At 35.6% G+C, this 21,711-nt stretch overlaps 1 protein-coding gene across 1 annotated transcript; it reads right to left on the bottom strand.

Annotated features, from left to right (window-relative positions):
• Positions 1-782: 782 nt before the first annotated feature.
• On the bottom strand, positions 783-8,417 carry LOC110376165 (glucose dehydrogenase [FAD, quinone]). Its single transcript, XM_021334549.3, has 6 exons — positions 8,261-8,417; positions 5,618-5,986; positions 4,974-5,204; positions 3,415-3,547; positions 2,156-2,275; positions 783-2,036 (listed from the first exon to the last, which is right to left on the bottom strand). Exons 2-6 carry the CDS (start codon positions 5,979-5,981, stop codon positions 791-793), a joined length of 2,094 nt encoding a protein of 697 aa, XP_021190224.3. The 5' UTR covers positions 5,982-5,986; positions 8,261-8,417; the 3' UTR covers positions 783-790.
• Positions 8,418-21,711: the final 13,294 nt, after the last annotated feature.

Here is a 21,711-nt window from a genome sequence, read left to right on the forward strand (position 1 = left end):
TCATAGTCTTACAATACTATAAAATCAATCTTTTCCTTTCCCAAAGGTAATATTAAGGCAAACACTGAATACCCACCTTAATGGATCTCTGTATAGAAGAACCATTAATTTTATTATTTGGGGAAACATGACGGGGCATAAAACCCTTTTCCCGCGCCCGACGCCTATTAATATAATGAAATCAAACGATGCTCGCTGATTTTGTTATTTTGTTATTCAACCAAAACGTTTTTTTGTGTTGCTGTAACCATTTAATTGTTGACATTCATCACTGCACCTGAGTGCGCTAATTCTATTTTGTGTAGGCGTGTTTATTGGCTCTGTGGCATGAATTTGTTGGATATATTTTTAAGGTTTATGCGGTTCATGCTTTTCCTATGACGTGTAGGTGCTGAGTATCTACTAGATACTCAATCTAGAGGCACATATGTATAACTTTCATATGCGTATTTAGAACCTTAGGGACTGTAACATCTATAGATTCAACAGGTAAAGACATCACGTGTTTGATCTTATATGCAGCGCTGTATCCGATCAAGTTTTTAAGCCTTAATTAGTATAATTAGTCCGATGTCGATATATTTTTTTCTAAGCATAAAGTAGTCGTGTCAGAATGCTATAGAAAAAAAAATACGTTGAAAGTCAATATATGCCCATCCTTAGAAAAAGGTTTCTTATTGTGTACATTTGCTTACAACGTAAATAAAATCAATCTGGGTAAGAATCACAATTTTTAATCTTATACCTAAAACGAGAGCAGTCTTAATAAATACATACTTATAGATTATCTCTACGAGACCACATTTGACCAGGTTTGTTTTATCATATCGGCGGCTTTTTCTCCAATCATGACAGCGGGTGCGGAAGTATGGGCACACGTCGGTCGCGGGATGACACTGCTGTCTACCACCCTTAGACCATCTACTCCGTACACCCTTAATTCAGGATCAACTACAGCGTAAGGATCAGTAAGTGGACCCATTCTGCATGTTGCTATTTGGTGGTGTAGCGTAATTACCATAGTTCTAACGGCACATTCCCAGTAAGCCTCAGAACCTGGGACAGTATTCCTGCAGGTTGGGTACTCCGGTATAAACAGCTGAGGATTGTATTTTTTGAACGCTGCTGAGTTCCCGAGTTGAATAACATGTTTAATAGCTTCTATAAAAGCTGCCATATCCTGAGGGTCGGTTAAGTAGTTACCATACATTTTTGGATGAGAAAATGGATTTGCATCCTTAAGCTCAAGATAACCTTTCGACTTCGGCTGGGTCAGCATTATGACAGCCGACCATGTATCTGTGCCGTACAAAGGTCCAAAGGTTTCATGAAATAGGTTCTCAGAAAGTCTCCAACTTTCCCTGAGCGCTCCGCCTGAATCCAAAATGAGAGACCCGCCCAAACTTAATAATTCAATGTCAGGCACATTCTCTGGATCCCCTGATACCGCTGTCTTAATATAACCGATGGCTTCAATTCCGCCGGTCGTTGTTAACAGTCCGTCTCCATAGTGTAGCCACTGTATAAGATTTGGCAACGTTGCAATTTTAGGTTCTAACAGACTGGCGTTAGTTGTGTTTAACTTGAAAACAACCCCAGGGAATGCGATGTGATCGTAGAGAACCCTGCCGACTTGTAAATTTACGAGAACGGGAATTCCCAACGATTGCAAATGTTCCTCAGGACCTATTCCAGAGAGCATGAGCAGTTGGGGTGAGGCTATGGGGCCGGCCGATAAAATAATTTCCCTGCGGCAACGAACTCTGTGCTTTTTACCGTCCTTAACATAATCTACGGCGTACGCTCTCTTAGACTGGGGGTCTATGATGACTTTGGTGGCTCTGGCATCTGTGAGGATATGCAGGTTACGTCTTCGCTTATGAGGGTGTAGGAATGCTTTAGCTGCACTCAGCCGATGACCTTTATTTAAAGTAGCTTGCGTGTAACCGAATCCTAGTTCGTGTGGTGAGTTGTAGTCGACAGTGGGGTGACCGTTTTCTCTGCCAGCTTTCAGGAATGCCTCGACAAGACCAGTCCTGCAAACGAAATATTACGTCAGATGGATACTTTAAAATTCTCCCAAGTCTTAGCCTCACTAGTTTTAATTAAGTTGGAAACTTTGGATAGTTGAAATTAATAACAGTTGGTAACTTACTTGAATGGAACATTCTCGACTGTTAGCTCCCCGTCACGGCCGCGGTACGTTGCGTTTTTGTAATGTTTCAGTTCGGATTTTTCTGATTTTATGTAATATTTCAAAACTTCGTCGTAGTTCCTGCAAGAATAAATAAAATAGGGTGAGTAAGGATTTTGTTATCATAAATTAATTATTTTGAACTGGTTAACAAACCATATTAATGAAATTATATAAACGGAATACCTCATAAAAGTTGTAGACATCATAATAAACGAGCCATCTGTGAGCAGAACCCTAGTTATCGTTGGAATATTAATTCCATAAAAAGGCGGAATCGCTTTATCAATGATTCAAATAACGTATTCAAATTTCCAATTTCATTCGATTTACTTGGCATTCGATTATAAGTTAGGATTCATAACTTTCATTCGGTACACCCCGCTTAATGATACGATTGACTATAACTAGACTGTAAACCCATCTGAAGGGTATGAAAAAAAGCGTAAATATTTATATATTCACATAAACATTTTACGTTGATTGGAATAATATGATATCTGTATTATTATGCGTATCTAAGTATAGTAATATTTTGAAAGTGTCTTACATATGCACAAGAATGTGCTTAGTTTTATCAAATCCTATTTTGAAAGTCGATTAAACTTAACTTCATAAGTACCTTCTATTAAACTCATTTTTGCATATACGTATAATAATAATATATTCGCATTTGCAAACCTAATCTTTATTTTCTTATAGAAGATTGCATTTTGAAAATTACCAAAAAAATGCTTTTGTGTGGGTAGAGTAAAGGCAAGCATTTTGGGTAAGAAAAACAAATGAGTTACCTTCATCTAATGTGCATACTAATGATAATGACAGACTGCAGAGACAAATTGCCTGTCAGGCTTTATGTTATTAACCCTTCGTACATACATGTTGGCTTAGGCCATTAATTTTATAAGTCTAATCTGTGGTATTTACGGTAAAAAATTATTTGATCAGTTCGAGCCTAAATACAATTCTGAAGTTAGCAATTTGGCTCCTTGCGCATTGTGCGGTATTCTCGAGAAGCTTTGCTTGTCCGAAGTTAGCTTCTATGGACTACTACTACTTCTCTTTCTATAGACTACTTCTTCTTCTTCTTTCGTGTCGATGACATGTCTTACAATGACACTACACTTTGTCAGCCCAATATGCCGCCACAGCGAGAGCACGGTCGGACGCGCTCTTATGGCAGACTTATATAGACTACTAGAATACTACTTTTTCCTTACCATCCATAGTTTCCGTCAGCAGCAATCCTATCCCAATCCTGTGGGCGACCCCGGGTGTATAGCATATAGTTGATAACGCTGGTGCCTCCCAGAGCCTTGCCTCGAGGCCAATAGCAGCGCTCATTTCTGCTTCCTGAAATTATCGAATATTTATTTTTAAATCAAATAAGAAACCCAGAAAAAAACATCATTATCTGCTTGTCCGTCAAAATCTTTACATAGTCTTAGAAACGTGTGCGCATATTCATAGTTTGACATTGTTACTATTTACTGAGGTCTGGTCGGTCCCTTAAAGCTGTGAAAAGCTTCTGTGTTACTTAAAAGCTAAGTAGTCTTTAAATTAAACCTCATTGCATCGCCATCCATTAATTACACAATTTTGTGTGCTCTAACTAGATCTGTAGTAATTTCTCACCTTTGTCAAAGTGTTACGAATGTATATTACCCCAAATATACTATTTACATTTAAATAATTATGGCTCCATGGCAAATGACCCTCAGACGGTGTTAAAAATGAAAGTTTAATTAACCTTATTGCTATAATTATGGCACCTACCTACTAATAAACTATGAGATAACAGACCACAGAGGACACTTGGCCAAATGGGTATATGACTACTTAGTCGATGAAATAATGCTCTATTTGGACTAAATACACGATTATGACAATATATGAAAACAATGTAAAATAGAGTCTGTCTACTACCCAGTACCCGTCCTACTAGCATATATCAGTTCTTAACAATTAAAAAAGACACTCCAAACTCGAAAGTGTTTTCTATATGCATATTTTATGTTTTAATATCTATATACCTAGTTCACACATAAAACAACCAGGTACAGTATCCTCAATGGGAGGACTTATTAATACAAAGTGAGAAAAATGAGCTCCGTATGATTCTAAACCAGTTTTTATTTCTCAGCGGTACTATTAACCTCATTAGCATAATAACCCAGTTGCATAGTTCGTTAAGGAATACTATTATTTAACGCTGCATAAATAGTGTAAAGATACTGACATAATTGCTACCATAAGGTGACTTCCTCATTCTTTTAACTTATGCAGAATTATTTGTATAAAAATGGTGATATATGAATGGATGACTCAAACTGTTAACTGAGAAGTGACACACGGTTTGGTTATGCGAGAGAAGCTTCGTATATACGTAAAGAAAATCCCATAGGTCTTCAGCATCTCTTTCAGAAAATGCCTTGGTTTTTGTCAAAAATACTTAACGTCTATAAATACCGGTTCTTTAAGTTACTAATTAGTTTCTAATTAGTTTGTGATAAGATTCAACAAAGTTTTAGGGCTATCAAAGTGTTCTTCACCCTCTGGGTATGAACCGAGGGGCAAGGGATCTCATTTGGGTAACATTAGTGATGGAATTATTGAGCTTAAGTTTGACCCACATTTAACCGGCTTTTCTCCTCAACAGATGCCATTAATAAAAAAAATAAATACGTGAATTGCCAGATGCGACCATTCATTATTTGTAAGTAAAAGTTGACGTTTTTTGTGCTTCACTCATTCAGGTAAAATCAGGTTAAAAAGTTACCTAAACAAATGCCAGGTTGATGTTCCATCGTGTAAGGCCACACGTAGTCAGTAAGCTGCATGGTTGATACTAATGCTGGTACATCATTGAGGAGGCTCTCTGGCTTGCCAGCTTCGATGACCAGTACCGTGGCTTTAGGCTTGCCTTCTGTCAGACGAGAGGCTAGGACGGACCCGGCTGTCCCTCCTCCAACGATGACGTAGTCATATTCGTCAAGTGGCTGGTCATATCCTAGAAGTATTAAAAAAATATTTTGACCGAAGTGTTTTGGTTCATAAATCGTTTATATATTTAAGAAGAAGAAGCAACTGATAAAAATATGTAAGCATTATATGTCGGTAGGTATGTCGTACATTGAAAACTTCACATTAATTTAATAATTTAAGAACATGTAAAAGCTTTACTGAAATCTCGTTATTTATAGCTGAAACATTGCCAAGGGATTTTTAAGTGTCAAGTTGCTGTCGCGGCCTTCAAGTAAACAATAATGTAATTAAAACTTTGGTTCTGAGTGCGAAAACAAAATAAGAGAACAATGAGATACGCTACCGGATAACTTTGGATACATTACACGCATAAATGGTCTGTTGTTATCAGATTACATTATTAAAGAATCACTTAATGTGCATAGAAAAATGATTTACCTTTAGGCAAAGGATAGGAGTCTCGTAAGAAATCTAGAGGATCGCTTGCTTTGTTTGATGGATAATTTTTAAGGGACTGCATCATCTTGTCCGCAATTACGTTTGGTGGATACGAGTGGTAATTCAAAGGTAGGAAACGCTTTTGTCTCTCGTGGTTTTCTCCTTTATACTGCTGTTCATCTGTAGTCTTGTAAGTCAACGTTTCTTTGGCGCCAGTGTCGTTCTGTTTCAGAGGGTAGGGCCATAGTATCCGGACTTGTCTGTTATCCAGATCATTTTCGACAGATGCAAAATCGTCATCTTCAGCATTTGTCAACAATAGTGTCGATATGAGTAATATTAAAAATATGTAGTTTAGCTTCATTGTCCCTGAAAATAAAAATAGAATAGGTAATTTAGCAAAACCTTTGTAGAATGTTGTAGTCCGACTGTAAAACTTTATAGTTTACTATTGTGAATACATATGAGATTCTGCACTAAAAATAATGGAACTTAAAGCTCCTCATTCTTCTCAAAAGTCCACATTTGGCTGTAAACGATGAATTGAGAATGAAAGTAATAATATTTTACCGCCAAATCGTAAAACTGTGAAGACACGTAGTTATCATAAGCAAACGCGAGAAAACGTTGACAAAACCTATTCACATAAAATGATAATGCAATTATTTAGATGCTTTGCTTGAAAGAAGTCATAGTAAACGTCGATATTGTAAGGGCTCAATGTCCTCGTATGGTACTTACGAGGTGTCATTATGGCTTTTCAATACAACAGTTTAGAAATAAAACTGATATAATTTGTAATACCTACTAAAGTAAAACCATTTTTTTTTTACCTAAGTGCATTACTATTGTGTTGTGGTAGGCCCAGGATTAAATATCAGTTTTTATTAAGATTTTTCTGAATACGTCATAGTAAAATGAAATTGTGTCCGTGGTGAACTAATTTTGGTATAATTCTACGTAATGACAAATAGGTATGTATTAATAATTTAATTATTTAAGGATACCTTTATTACCATAACATAATCCAGTTATTCAGAGGGACCGCACGCTTGACACGAACAAAACCCAAAGTCGTGTATTTGTCACGCACTCGGCATAACGATTGCAACTGTATGAATGCGATGGTGCCTGATAGGATCCACGCATGATGCGAATAGAAACTAACAACAAACAACGGTTCTTATTTGGCGATACTAAGCACCTATTGATAGTGTTATACGATATGCAGTTAATGCTAATACCTACCTAAAGATAGATTTAAGGTAGCCGTTTTACAGTTGCTTGTGAGAACTTTATAAATCAAAGTCTATAGTAAGAAGCTGACTGTCTGAACGATATCCAATTGTTTTTGTGGGGTTCAGTATCACCTTGTTCCATTTACAGTGCTTTATTAGGATAAAAGCCTTCAAATGAAATCAGTATCAGAAAGGAGTATCATAGCAAATTAATAATTAATTTAATAGTACATTGAATAGTTGGTAAAATATAAAGCTCACTTTAAATAAGTCAAAGAGCTTAACTTTATGGTCATGTTTTTTGCAAATGCCGAACTGAACTTGTTGACAATTAATGTTAATTTACAAAGGTGTATATTAATTAGTATCTATTTTAATATCACACTATTTGCGTGGTCCGGTAATTAAAATATGGGCAGGTAGTATAACGTTCAACAAAACGATATTATAGAATACTCATAGTATCTCCAAAAAAAGTATTGCATCTTTTTCATTACGTTTTTTAAGTGTTAATATTGAAATTGAATATTGTTTGTATGCTATTTGCTTAAACGCGCTTGTCTATAAAAAAATACTCCGATTTGAAAAAATATTTCAGTGTTATATATTTTATTCATCATGTAAGGCTATATATGCTAGACTACTTTTTCCAGGGTACACGAAGTAGTAGTAATTTACGTATGTTTTGTTCGTGTATCACGAAATTATAATGAAACAACGAAAATGTATTTATTAGTTATCAATGAATAAGTATAATTAATCTATCCCACGGTTACACCCGCGTTTTAAGGGAACTACTCCACGATATTTGGTCTAAGAACCTTGATATATTATTTTTAATCATGGAAAAAGTTATAAATGCTGTTACAAGAATCAGGAACCAGGTATAAAGTTCATAACCGCTCAAAGTCGCGTATGTTATTGTATAAACAATAAGTTCAACTACATTTACTATTTACAAACAATACGCTTGAAACAAGTTGTTTTCACAATTTGTAAGCTTAGGTTCATAAAAAGAAAGTTCATAGTTACGCCTATTCAAATGAAGTTAAAGTGCAGCAGTAAGTTAGTTGTGCACAGTACTTGAGTTAGTTAATTGGCCAGTTTAATTAGTTATACCAATACGCAGCTGCTCACTCTGCACTTTGCCAAACTTTCTTGTTCAGTTGTTGATAGAATGTTTTTAAAAGTTACCCTTTGCTTTAATTTGTAGCAATTATTTAAATGTTAAGGTTAAAAACACTTTGTGTTCTGCATACATTTAAGGTTGAATTTAAGTGGTTTTAAGTAAAAATAATTGATCAAAAATAATAAAGAAATAAACAAAACACGACAACGTATTCGAAAAAGAATAAAAATATAACTGCATGTTCTTGATAAGCTAAAAACACAGTGGTTCACTCACCTCTAAAGGACGTTTACTTAACAAAAAAAAATATCCTTATAATCCTTTTATGGCTTATGTCTACCACGTCTCAACACTGCAGCGGATGGTCGAGCAATGATTGTGGAGCATTCTTCGTAGGAGACTGTGTATGCGCACCGCCTTGACCGCGCACTTGAATTTACCGCTAGTTTGACATAATGACCAATATCAACAACTACACTAGCGTTTACCCAATCCTTGAAACGCGTACTTGAGTGTAACAGTCATATGTCCTTCAAAGACTTAGAAGAACTTCGTACGTGGGGACAGCTAGCGTGAATCTAAGAAGGCGCATTATACTCAAAATTTTGCATATGAGTATGTAAGTAACTTGTTTTGTTCTCTGAAATGGTTTGAATCTAGTTCCTCGTTACTTAAGTTAATGTTAGGCTAGTAAGTACTTGTAGTTCAATTAAGTTTTGTTTAACGACGCATTTCTCATAAATTCGCAAGTTCCTGATTTAAACACCGCTAAAGTTTAATTTTTACGATTAATTTTCTGTAAGCTGGGATCTTGCAAGTAAACATGTCTGGTTACGCGGAAACTCTCAAATTTTATGACGACATTTTAAAATGAGGTGCAATAAAAAAGGGGGACATACTTTATAGTAATTACCACTTTAACGATAATACCATTTTGACATAGTACAAACTGGTACTTGTTAATGTGAATATATTGTGCATTTATCACAGAAATACAAAACGCAGTTTTGTTCATTCAAAACTTTTTACGACATGGAATGCAGATACCGGTCACCACTGTTTGTACCACAACACAGTTTGAACTGTTGTACTCTAACAGTTTTTGCGCCAGTATATTTTAATCATTTTGTTACCTACGTATTCTTCTACACTACTTTTGAAAGAATTATAAAAAAAGCCTTTGAGTGATTGGCTATGATTAATGAAGATGCTCTGACCATAATGAGAAACGCCGTGAGTGAAATTTAAATAGAGAACAAAATTAATGAATAAGTTGAACATCACTTTTATTTGGTACAGTTAAGTGCGTCAGACATTGAAATCAGTACACCAACTACCACACTTATCTTCGGCCAATTACTGAGTACTGTAGGTACATGAAGATAAATAGACAAATCGTGATGAACCGGATAATGATGACAGCACTACAGTTAAGGAGTGGTCCCGTTAAGTACTAACAAAAGAGAACAAATACTGGACTAACATATCTTACAGTTACATATAGAGAAAATTGCCAAGCTATTCCGTTACCAGGCCCGCCGTAAGCGGGCGTGCAGCGCGTGCACCGCACGCGGGCGGCACGTCCTAGGGGGCGGCAAATCGAGCGACCTATCACGTAATATTAAAAAAATACAATATCTTTTTACCAATTATTTGATTTCAATATTTCCGAACACAGCAATAGCGCTAAGAATATAACTTACACTGCCGGTTTCAGTTACATCTGTTGATCATTTTCAAAATTAAAAATTATTAAAAAAGATTTAAGATCAACCATTAGCGTAGCGTGGGGGGAGAGAGCAAATGCCCTGGGCGGCACTATTTAGGGGGCGGCAAAATTAACCCATACGGCAAAATTAAACCATAATTACGTAATAAAAACCGGCCAAGTGCGAGTCGGACTCGTGCACGAAGGGTTCCGTAAATTACAGTTAAATCAACCTATCTCAAAAACTATAAGAGATACTTTGATCAAACCAAAAATCGTTGAAAGAGTTAATTAGCATGCATCACCTCTATTTTTTTTAGAATTTTATACCCCGTAGTTATAAAAATAGAGGGGGGGGGACATACTTTTTACGACTTTGAGAGCTGATATCTCAAAAACCGTTCACTTTAAGAAAAATGTTTTTTAGAAAACTTTATATCATTTTAAAGGACCTTTCCATTGATACCCCACACGGGTATGTACATCGAAAAAAAAAATTTCATCCCTCAGTTACATGTATGGGGGGCCCCACCCCCAATTCTTTTTTTTACTATTTAGTGTCATATTTTTGTAGCGGTTCATACAACACATATTCCCATCAAATTTCATCACTGTAGTACTTATAGTTTCCGAGTAAATCGGCTGTGACAGACGGACAGACGGACATGACGAAACTATAAGGGTTCCGTTTTTGCCATTTTGGCTACGGAACCCTAAAAATATTTTTACTGAAAAAAGATGACTAGAATAGCAATAAAATTTCAGAAAAAGCCGCCCTCGCTTTGGTCGTCCCCTATCAATTTTGACGGGTTCATCCTTTGCATCCCCAAAAAAATTCGCGCTCGCTGCGCTCGCGCCTCCATGTCAGATATCGCAGTCAGTAGCGATTTTAGGGTAGGGCGCGGTTGGGCTACGGCCCAGGGCGCCGGATATAAGGGGCGCCGCAGGCGCCCCCAACCAATCCTTGATCAGATGTTACTCCTATTTTTGTTTTAAATTTCATCAAAGATTGCAACTTACAAGAACTGTACCCAAATGAATGGATAGCATCAGAGCCATCTTAACCAATGGTGCAGCGTGCGCGAATAACCCGGGCGCCGCGGGCTCAGGGGCGCCGAAGCGAATTTGTGTTTAATTCCGCGTTAAATTTGAGAAATTCTCGATGAAACACTACTTTTATGTCCCAAAACTCAAAAATTTTCGCGCTCGCTGCGCTCGTGGTTTCCTTACTTAAACGCTTCAATTTTTTATCACATATAGCTACTTTTAATGTCCCAATACTCAAAAAAATTCGCGCTCCCTTCGCTCGCGGCTTCTTCACTTCACAGTCGCTTTTTATTATATATGTTTAGGACTTTTAGTGATCCAAAACTCAAACATTTTCGGGCTTGCTTCACTTTACAGTTGTTTTTATTTTCCAAGAATTTTTTAGCTACCCTAGCAAAAAGGGAGCGTCGTTTTTAAGTTCATTTATTAATAAGAAAGTAACTTCTAGTTTCCATATGAACTTTCTTATTTACGGTACTACTTTAAGTCCCAAAATTTTAATACATAGGCGCCATCATCAACAAAGAGTTATGTACGTTTGGACAAAATTTTAAGTATTTTTTATTTTGAGTTCTAAAATATAACAAAAATTTCGCGCTCGCTTCGCTCGCGCAATCAGAAGACGTGTTCCAGTGTTTTTGCATTCATCAACCAGCAATAACTTATGTACGATTGGGCTACATTTTACGTAATTTTTGCTTCGACTTCATCATCCTCCGAGCCTTTTCCCAAACTATGTTGGAGTCGGCTTCCAGGCTAACCTTCTTTTTCTGTCTAATCAGTCTAATCTTTTTGTTTCGACTTGTTAACTATAAAAAAAATATTCGCGCTCGCTTCGCTCGCGCAATCGGTAACTACATGCGTCTCTGTTTTTCGTATGGGTTTGAATTGCAGTTGGAGGGCGCCGTAGAAATCTCGCCTAGAGCGCTGGTAGAGTAAAAACCGGCACTGATCGCAATTTATCTTTGTTTAATTGTTGAGGCATTCAATTCTGAAAAATCATTTTTCGCTCACGCTTGGAAGTGCGTTTTTTTGCAATCAGAGCGGTGCATGTACATATTTTTTTCTGTTGGAAATGTAAGATGGATATGAATGGGCGGGGGGGTCCGGACCCCCTGGACCCCCCCCCTTTATATATTTTTTGACAAAACCCAGTATAATATGTAGTCGTAGGGCGGCATAATCGGTTTTGCACGCGGGCGAACAAACAGCTAGCGGCGGGCCTGGGTCCGTTACAGGACATCACACGTACGATCACAAAGGACACACAAATGCAGGTGTTTCTACGAATTATTCATAGGAAGTTATGACCATTTAAGAGCGAACAAGATAAGAATTTTCTTAGGAACTTAAGAGGTGGAAATATTATATCGTGTCTACCTAACAGTGCTATGCAATAGATATGTGAGCTGATTTATTACCTTTCATGTTTGACCCGACTTAGCATAGTTTCGAGATGTAATACAGTAGGATATGTTTGTGTACTTATACATATTTACCATGTACATACATGTGTGATTCCTATTAAGGTTTTGCGCGTTTAGCAAATATTTTATGGTATTTACTATATGGAAGTGAAGCGAAAAATAACAGGGCTTATTGTACATTAATAACTGTCTTACAAAAACCGAATTAAAACCTTACCTTTCGGAAGGCATAAAATAAGGTAAGTATAGACATACGCTTCAAGCGTTCAGGATCATGTATGTTTATCTCATCCTCTTCATTTGACTTATGTACCACGCATGTTCATGCACCCACTTACGAACATACGTAGGTAGATACATGTACTTACTTAGACTTAACATGAACAAACAAGATCAGGTGATTACGAACAACAGCGGTCTCTTAATTAACAACATCTAACTAATGCTGTAATTGAAATTTATGACCGTAGTTAAAATTTTGTGACACAATAATATAGTCTAGTTACATGCACTATTACTTACTCGTACGTGAGTAGATATGATATGTAAACCTACTACTATTTGCAATCATTTTCGTAACAACACAGACGTGCCTTAGACATAAAAAATATGTTTGTATTTTTACTTAATAAGAAAGAAACTCTTTCGCCTAATTTTTTATTTTATAGCAGCATTGTGTAGCTAATTCAACATGAGGGATGGATGTGGGATAATTTGTAAAGAAAGAAAGGAAGAAAGTAGAATCCTTTAGTGCTCCTTTCTCTATGATTCATAGTCAAATTAATCCGTTTATAATTATATTACTATAGTCTAATAACCTACTGTCCAAATTCATTTGCATAAATATTTAAAGAGAAAATATTTTTTTGCTTTCTTCGGAGAATTTTGGAAGAAGAGAGTTAATCAAAATAAGTTTGGAAACATAATGTATTCTGTATACACAGGAACTTTTTCGCCATTAGGTATTGGTTCGAAATGCTAGAAATATCAGGGGCCAACGGCTTCGTGTATTGAATCTTAATAACCTTCATATTGGTTGTCCTTCGGCCTACAGATTTGCTCCAGGCGATACAAATGTACCGGTCCCTTTGGGCGCTAAACACAACGTAAACAGTTACTTTTTTCTGGCTTTTTAAACGAAATGACGCTTAACCGGTTCAGTTATTTTAAGATTTAAAAATGTTGTTTGTGTAAAAATAAAAGATTTTGTGAAGACAGGCCCTGGGATGCCAATAGGGACAACAACCCCAAAGTAAAGGCGAGTAGGTGGTGAGCACTTACTACCTACTCGCCTCTACTTGTTTCTTACAGAGTATAAATCATCACTTTTTATCGTTACATTCCTCTTCCTTGATTACACCCTAGCGTAGGTTGTTTTGCGTTCCCAACAGGCATTTCTGTTTTTGCAAATAAATTGCTGAATAATAAGATAAAATAAGGGGCCTACGCAGAAAGAAGTATACACCCACGTTAAACTCGTGTTTTGTTTGACAATGTTTAATGATTCTATTCTAGACAGATTAATTCCATTATGAATGTAAAAGCAGACCCAAACCCGCGAATTTCTATCATACTTAAATATCCAAAAATAGCAAAAGTGTGTCAAGTGATATTTAAGTTATTTCTGGCAACTGCCTGACCTAGGAAGGTTTCCGCTACCTATACAATTGGGTATTAAAGCTCATTCACTGTTATATTATATGTCTTTTGTACGTGTCAAAATTAATGTGTCGTTGTATTAAATAATTAAATTCAAGTTCATAGATAAACAAAATAGTTTCCATGCCTTTATAATACGTAATAATCAAGATGTCCTTATGTTCTGAGAAACAGGTCTATCGGCTGGATAATGATTATGTAGATAATAATATATTACGAAGGTATCTCAGAAGACCAGATGAATGACTTTTCTTTTCGTTTATTTTTTCAAACTGGTTCATCCTACAATTTAAATATACCTGCTTAGGTATGTACAGTGAAAGTATTTGTTCTAGGCCGGAGTCAAAAACGAGTTTCAAAAATGAAATTCATACATGATTTGAGCTAATTGATGCAAAATTAAGAGTTGACGTCTCGTCTGTCATATTGCTGGAATTGATTATTTTTATTTAGAATAAAATAAGTATTTGTGAAAAATATATTTTGGTAGGAAAATTAATCATAACCTTTCCATTTATTTTTATGCCTTATTGGAGTTTCATGTGTGATTCTTTATTTCCTCTTGGTTTTTCTAGTTCTGTTTATGGTTAAGTAAATTAGGTTCTTTACTTTGTATATTGAAACAATAAACATAAAAACGTTATCTTTTTGTAAGCATTTCTCAAGTTCATAAAATAATTATCTTTGTTTTTTATTATTAAAATCAGAATACAATTCTTTAATATAATTCCCATACTTGCTGTCAACAGTACCGCAGTTTCCTATTTATGTAGATGAGTACAGATTTTTATAATTTAAGCGTTTAGTCACTAGTATTTATTATTGTCACAATGAATTATCAAAAAGGTGACATCTAGTGATGCTCACAGAAATTAATAAACCAACAGGTCACATGAACCGTGTTCAAGAAAGTTGTACGAACTTGCGCAGTTTGAACGTACGTGGACTTGGTACCGTTGCTAGAGTTTTCTGAAATTTGCCATAGATGGCGTTGTCTGTACTTTTGCAAAAAAAGACATTACTTCATATATCACACATTATTTTAGGTATATTCCTGATATAGTTTGCGACTAAACTAACCAACGGTGTGCACTAATATGAAAAAAGTAAAAAAAAAAAGTTGGTCAGAGATAGAAAACGGTTTTGTGGAGCTATATGTACAAATACTTAAAATAATTCACTGTTAACAACACCTACTGTTATTGTTATCTGCAGAAATATCTGAATGTAAAAACCTTGATTATCCTAAAATCTTAGGTTCCAACACCTATTCAGACGTAGCAAGTAAAGAAAGGAATCGTATCCACTATCAGGATTTTCACTTTATTATAATGAACACCTAAGCTCTAAAAGCCGTTTAAATACCGATATTCCGCGAATTCTTTTGTGAAACGTAGATACCTCTCGCTTCGTATTTTTTTGCTTAAAATCTTATAAACTTACATATTCTAGACGCAGCCTTCGTTCGAGGATAATGGATTTGGTATCCAGACAGGATCCCAGCTACGTTAATCAAATGAGGGTGTATCAAGATCTTATCGGGTGATTTTCATCTCCGAGAGCTACTACGAGAATTAGTTGCTAGGCTGGGTCTATCGTAGTTTATTGATGAATCCTTCATTTACTTAAATTGTAATTTTTTTAGTCACAGTCTGTCCTACGCGCGCCTTTTTCAAATTTTCCTTTTAAAAATATTGACCCGCAACTCATGATACTTTTCTCGAGGGACTTTCGTGATTAAAAGATCCTTCCAATCACCAAACGTCAAAGGAGTCCGAATTTTCTAGATTTCTGGTACCAATTGGCATTTATATCGAAGTCGTACCGTCTTGGCCATGATATTTTTTGCACTTGGTGATCACAGCTTAATGAGGAGATATTTTTCTAGGACAATAAATCGACCTAAAATGGTATCAATCACCTGTAATGCCAACGCAGAAATGAGCTTTTTGACAAAGTTTTTATTTTATTTATCTACTTGCACGTGCTATTTAATATAGGAAGTTTGGATCCTTGATATTTTCAGCAATGGGACAGTAAATTACTAACGGGTGGTTTTTCCTAGTTTCAACTGAAACTGAGGGAAATAGCTAGTGTACAGGTTAGCAATAAAATTGATCGTGCCTAGAAAGGTTTATGTCACGTAAGTCATTTGTTTCAATTATGTGACAGTTGGCTTGGTCTCCAGAATCACGATATTTTTTCTTATTTCTTTTTATGACAACATACCTACTTAAATAAAATTAATGAATTTCAATAAATATATTGAGTAGTGGTGATAAATACAGGCTTACCATATTTCGAAAGTAAATAATTAATACTGGATGATGTGGCTTTATGTTTGATTATCTTGCATTATCAAACAAAAAAAAAGCTGGATGGATTAATCCGTGTTGCTTCAATTCACAGTAGTCACTAGAAAAATAAATATTAAAAATAAGAATAGCGTGTCCTAACCCTGCCTTTCTAATGCTTCGATTATCCTCTTTTCAATAAAACACAAGTGTTCCACAGATAAAATATCTAGATTTAAACCACCAACTGACAGAAATAAATAAGTCTGTCTGTATCAATAAATTACGTTTGTTTCTGCACAGCCTTAAAGTTATTTTATCAATCTGTGTAATAAATTTGAAAATCACATGCATAGTATGTTTTATGATCAATATTTTACCCTAAGCCCTGGTGGATTGACTTTTTGTGTCTTCAGACGCATCCCTTTTGAGAAGGGTGGGTATCAGTTTAATCAGTTAATGCCGGACCCTTTATTTTGTTGAATTAAGGTCAATATGCTAGAATAGGGATATATTTAAGGACTTAACTAGTGACGGTATTGTGTTAAGATTTTATGAGGTGAACTAATTAAAACTACGTTGGTGTAGTGTAAACTTGTAGCAGATTTTCTGATGCCAAATATTTTTATTCTGTATTGCGTTACTGTGTATTTTCAGTATTTCCGTGAAGAGTTAGAAGTCCTAAGTTTTGTTAAGGTGTAAAAATATGCAATTGAATTCACAAAAATGATTGGTAGACAGATCAAAATTATGCTTCCAAACCTCTAAATACTCACTTAGTAACTCATCTCTGATTTTCAAGAGTTTTAGCAATTTTTAAAATAAACACACGGAACCCAGCATCTCAGCCAAAACTCACTTAGCCCGCTTTGCTAATGCGATACTCGAATTCACGACTTGTTATTATGATCGCATCAATAATTATGTTCAGGGCCTGATAAGGGATTTTACCATTTCCACTGAAAAACGTGCGTTTTAAGTAAAACGTGTGTATCGGTCTCTGGCATTTTACAAATGGAATTAGCTTTATTTCTCTTCTATCTAAAGCTTTTGGGTTTCATGGAGGAACTTATAAAAATGTTGGCTTTACAATTGCAATATTTTTATAACTGAAAAGAACATCTCTATATTTCAATGTTACACTTAATATACCTGAAATATTTTTAACCGCAATGAGTTAAGCCAGGAACTTTCGTAATTGCTTTGTAATTATTAAAAAAATAGAAAGACGCTTCAATAAAAACTTTACTGAGCTGTACGTAATTATAAAAGTTTTTGTGAATAAACGGTGCCCTGCATATTCCGACGAAAACCATTGTTTTGTAGATGGTATTTTAAAACTTAAACAGTAGTACGATTTTAACGAACTCATTCAAAATTTTAAGATATACTTGTATACTAGTTTTCTTTAGTTTAATAGTATTTTTTTAAAGCTTTTGTTTTGAAAAATTAGTGTTAGTTAACAATATTGTAGACAGCACGTGACTGAAGTACCTATTTCAGATATTTGCGCAAATTCTGAAAGGCTCCTGAGAACATTATTATTGAGTTATCAAACTAAAAGTGGTATTAATATTTAATAGGTATCCTCTTCAGTTGCTGAAATTATTATTTCAGTAAAATGGATTATGAATACATCTTGATATTAAGTGCTTCTGGTGAAGATAAGGAAGATCGTATGGGAATGTCTTGTAAATGTGGAATACTTGTGTAAGTTTACTTGCTTCCAGTATTACGCGTACATACCTACATCGAGCAGGTATATGTTTTTTATCAATAGTTAGTTAAATTATTAGTTATGATAAACCTTTGCAATTTTGAACCTACTTAAAAAATATATGTCTGATCCCTTTTAAGTTTCTCATAATAAACGAAATCCTAATAATGTTTGTAGGTACCTAATTGAATGGAGGTAGAGGTTCAGATCCAAATAAAAATACTTTTAAATACAAAAATAAAACAGCTGACTGAGCTCCCTTGCAATTCAGGCTGACATCAAAGCCTTCTGCTTCGTAAGCAGGTAAAAAGGTACTTTAAAATATAATAAACTTTTTGGAAATTGCCAACAAAAACATCCAATCCTATCCTTTTCCTATCAGACAGAACTCATTATTCGTATTTCCGTTCTTTTTTGTTATTTCGTCGAGAATACGGTGCTCACCATGCAATTTCACGGTGCCTTGAACGAAAATACTCAAAGATACACAGATACGTATCAACTCATGAAATAAGGATCTTCAGTCCAATGTGGTCTGGTTTACCATTTAATTTAAAGTCTATTAAAACATTTTATGTACAAAAACAATCCGTAAATGGAATTATGTAAAAAATCTTTGTTCCTGGAAACGTAGTAATCAATTTTGCTCTCTATATAAAACGGATTTTATGAATAATAAATATTCCGAAAATCAGTTGCCCAAAAAACAACCAGGTACAAACAAATCGACAAGCAAAAGTGAAACAACAAAGACAAAAACACGTGACAACAAAAAATATTTGAGACAAGAGCAGTGTTGTTACTTTTTCAGGAAGAAAAATAACGTTAGCTACCTTTCCTCTAAGGGTCTCCACACATCGCGCAATAAGCCGATTAGCGCAGATCTGTCGTCGCAACATGGTTAACATACGCTCAACATTGCTGCCTAATGTCATCATTATGTAGGTGCAGGTACATAATACAAATAATAGTGTATGTGTCATCATTCGGATACTGACATCGTTTCAGTCTCAAGAAGGATTGATGCGACTAAAACATTTGAGAAATTGTGTTTCTATGCTTAGCCTTGATCTAAGCTTTTTGTTACCAGTTTTAGAGGGGCTTAAGTGTAATACGCGCGGATAAGTGTGGGGACGCCCTAACGTAGACATGGGTCGTTGTTTAGCAAAAGAACTCAATATTACTCCTATTTTGAGCTGTCACAAGCAATGTCCGACTTCTCGGATCACCGAGTAACATTTGTTTTGTGAAATGAATTATGGCTGTATGTGTGTCTATTTAGCCATCTGTGTATATTGATAATTTGTCATATTGATTGATGAAAATTAAATTAACTTGTGCCCACGGGACGAGCGGACTGCGTTGTTTCAACATGGATGCTTTGTATTATCCATTAGTCGATGTAATTTATAGCTCTCGCGAAAAACTATCATTGTAGTTGTACGTTTATAAATCTGACTAGCCAACAGTAATACTAAGCGGGAGTCCAGCATGGCAACAGGAGTGAAGATCTTGAATAGAAGAAAGTAGATACCTATACCTAACAGTTACAATTACAGTAACATTAACCTTCTTTGTGTCGCGAGTCGGCTTTCATGACATAACTGCCTCCGGTTATTTACTGTCGAGGTTACACTAGAATAATTTAGCCTTAACTCATATTAAACACATTCCATTATGTATAATCAAAAACTATATTTCGCACTGTAAACCTATGTGATTACTGAGAGTAATTAAATTCTACAAAACATGTCGTCTAATAAAATTTAATTAGTATAACGATGCCACGAGGTGCAGATTCAGTACGTAATATTAATTAAAAATGTTTCTTCCACTTCTGAGGAGCGCTTTGATTTAATAAGAAGCCTTTTAAAACTAGTTAGGTCAGTAGCGTGTGTAAATTTAATTAATTCAGGCGAATTGTGCGACTCTACATACATTATTTAGAAACGACCGCGCTTTCAATAAAAAGTTTAAAGTTTATAAAGCGTAAACCAAGTTATTCGTATTACTTATTAATAAATTAGGTACTTTTTGTATGAATAAAAAGCTTCATGTGGGTAAGAACTTATAAAATCTACAGACAACCTACTAGACCCATAGTGAATGTAATCAAAATGTATTGCACATAAAACGAATAGGTACTATCAATACATATATTTTTATATTACCCTTAAAGTCCAATATGTATGCGGACGCAGTCGCAAGTACAAGTTTATTATAAGCAAATAATTTGTATTTACTTCCCCCTCACTATAACATTAGATTTTATGGATGCGTGTAGTGTATGACTACGAATAATAAGATAAGACTTGTAACTGCCTCCGACTTCCTTAAAGCAATCAGTGCCCGCCAAAAGATCTGTTAGCTTGTTCAAAAGTTAATTCTACTATTTACACACACACGGATAAGGAAAACAAAAGATTTCTGTAGTGTTTGAAACTTGATAAACCTCGAAAAGTTTTCGTTTGCGGGTTTTTTATTTATTTAACGTGGCACTAACAAAATGTTTGCCTTCTCCATTTGTAGTGTTTGAACTAATTGTGCGAGTCCCGCTACAGTCCCCAGCGCAGTAATACAAAACATATATTCACAGTTAACACACGCCCCTTGAAATATGTATACAAATTGTAGTAATAAGCCAGTCTAGATGCCGACGAGGTTCATATGTCGGGTAACGACAGCTTAATATTTTCCGTCGCAGATAAGGTGTCTCGCGTAATCCACGCGTCACCGAGATCACCTTAAAGGATTTTCTTTCTTTCGTCCGGAGCCGTGATAGGCCTCCATATCGAATTGAAATACATAAAATGGAAGTGCTCGACATAACATCAAGCCGCGTGTCATACGCATTAAAGCGTAGTACATTTCAGAACACGTACGCGCGCTACGTGTTCGCCCGACGTTGCCCGCTTTACCCCATTTCCGCACAGTGAAGTGCAATTAGGAACTTATCGCCAGAGATACAGAGGCAACTTAGCACTTACCACCGCGGAGTCAGACGTTACTAGAAGTGCTGTTCGCGCTTTACAAAGTACTCAACTCAGTTATACTTTAAGGGAATAAAGGGAAGCTGGCCGCCGAGAACAATCATCTCGTAACTAGCAATTTGTTACTAAGTTAAAGTTATTATAAATGTACATTCTTACACTAGTTTTACTCCTGTTGGTACTCACAAGATAGTCCAGAAGTGATATTAGTGGACACATGATAATTCTTAGATATTTTGAAAATACAAAGCGTTAGTACTTCATTAGATTCAGTTTCCTTGTCATGTGGAATGTTCGCCGGGATTGGACCAGGAGGATACAGCAATGGCACAGTTATGGTAATGCTAAAGGAGCCACGCACTCAGGCAGACATATCGCGCAGGCCGCCTCCAAGGAATTCTCCCAAATTACTGCAGCGAGAGAGTATCTACTTAGCCGTGCTCACTTTCCTCTTTATCTGTTGTAATATTTCTATCTCAAGTTAACCTCTTACTACATACAAGTGCGAGTGTATTAAGTTCTCTATGGACACACATATAACTACGGTCCGTATTTATCTACAAACATTTATCTAACAACTGCTAGCTGGAATAATTTCCGACGACATACATCGTTGTTCCGGACATTTGTTATGAAAAATGTATACTCCGGGAATTTCATAACTACTTACTTGGTAAACGTCTATAGATGGAAGGAATAGACAAGACTAGAGAAAAACAATTATTCTACTTTTTCATTATGAATAGATTCTCATCAAGTTCTAGGATTCAATCAATACATTTGGTGGATACGACATTTTAACTCGCCGGGGACAATTTCATTAGATACCCGAGGCAGGATTATATTACAGTGTCTAAGATCTATTTATTTAGTTCGTTTTAGTTC

The sequence above is a fragment of the Helicoverpa armigera genome, chromosome 13 (assembly GCF_030705265.1).
Source record: "Helicoverpa armigera isolate CAAS_96S chromosome 13, ASM3070526v1, whole genome shotgun sequence".
Classification (NCBI taxonomy): Eukaryota; Metazoa; Arthropoda; class Insecta; order Lepidoptera; family Noctuidae; genus Helicoverpa; species Helicoverpa armigera.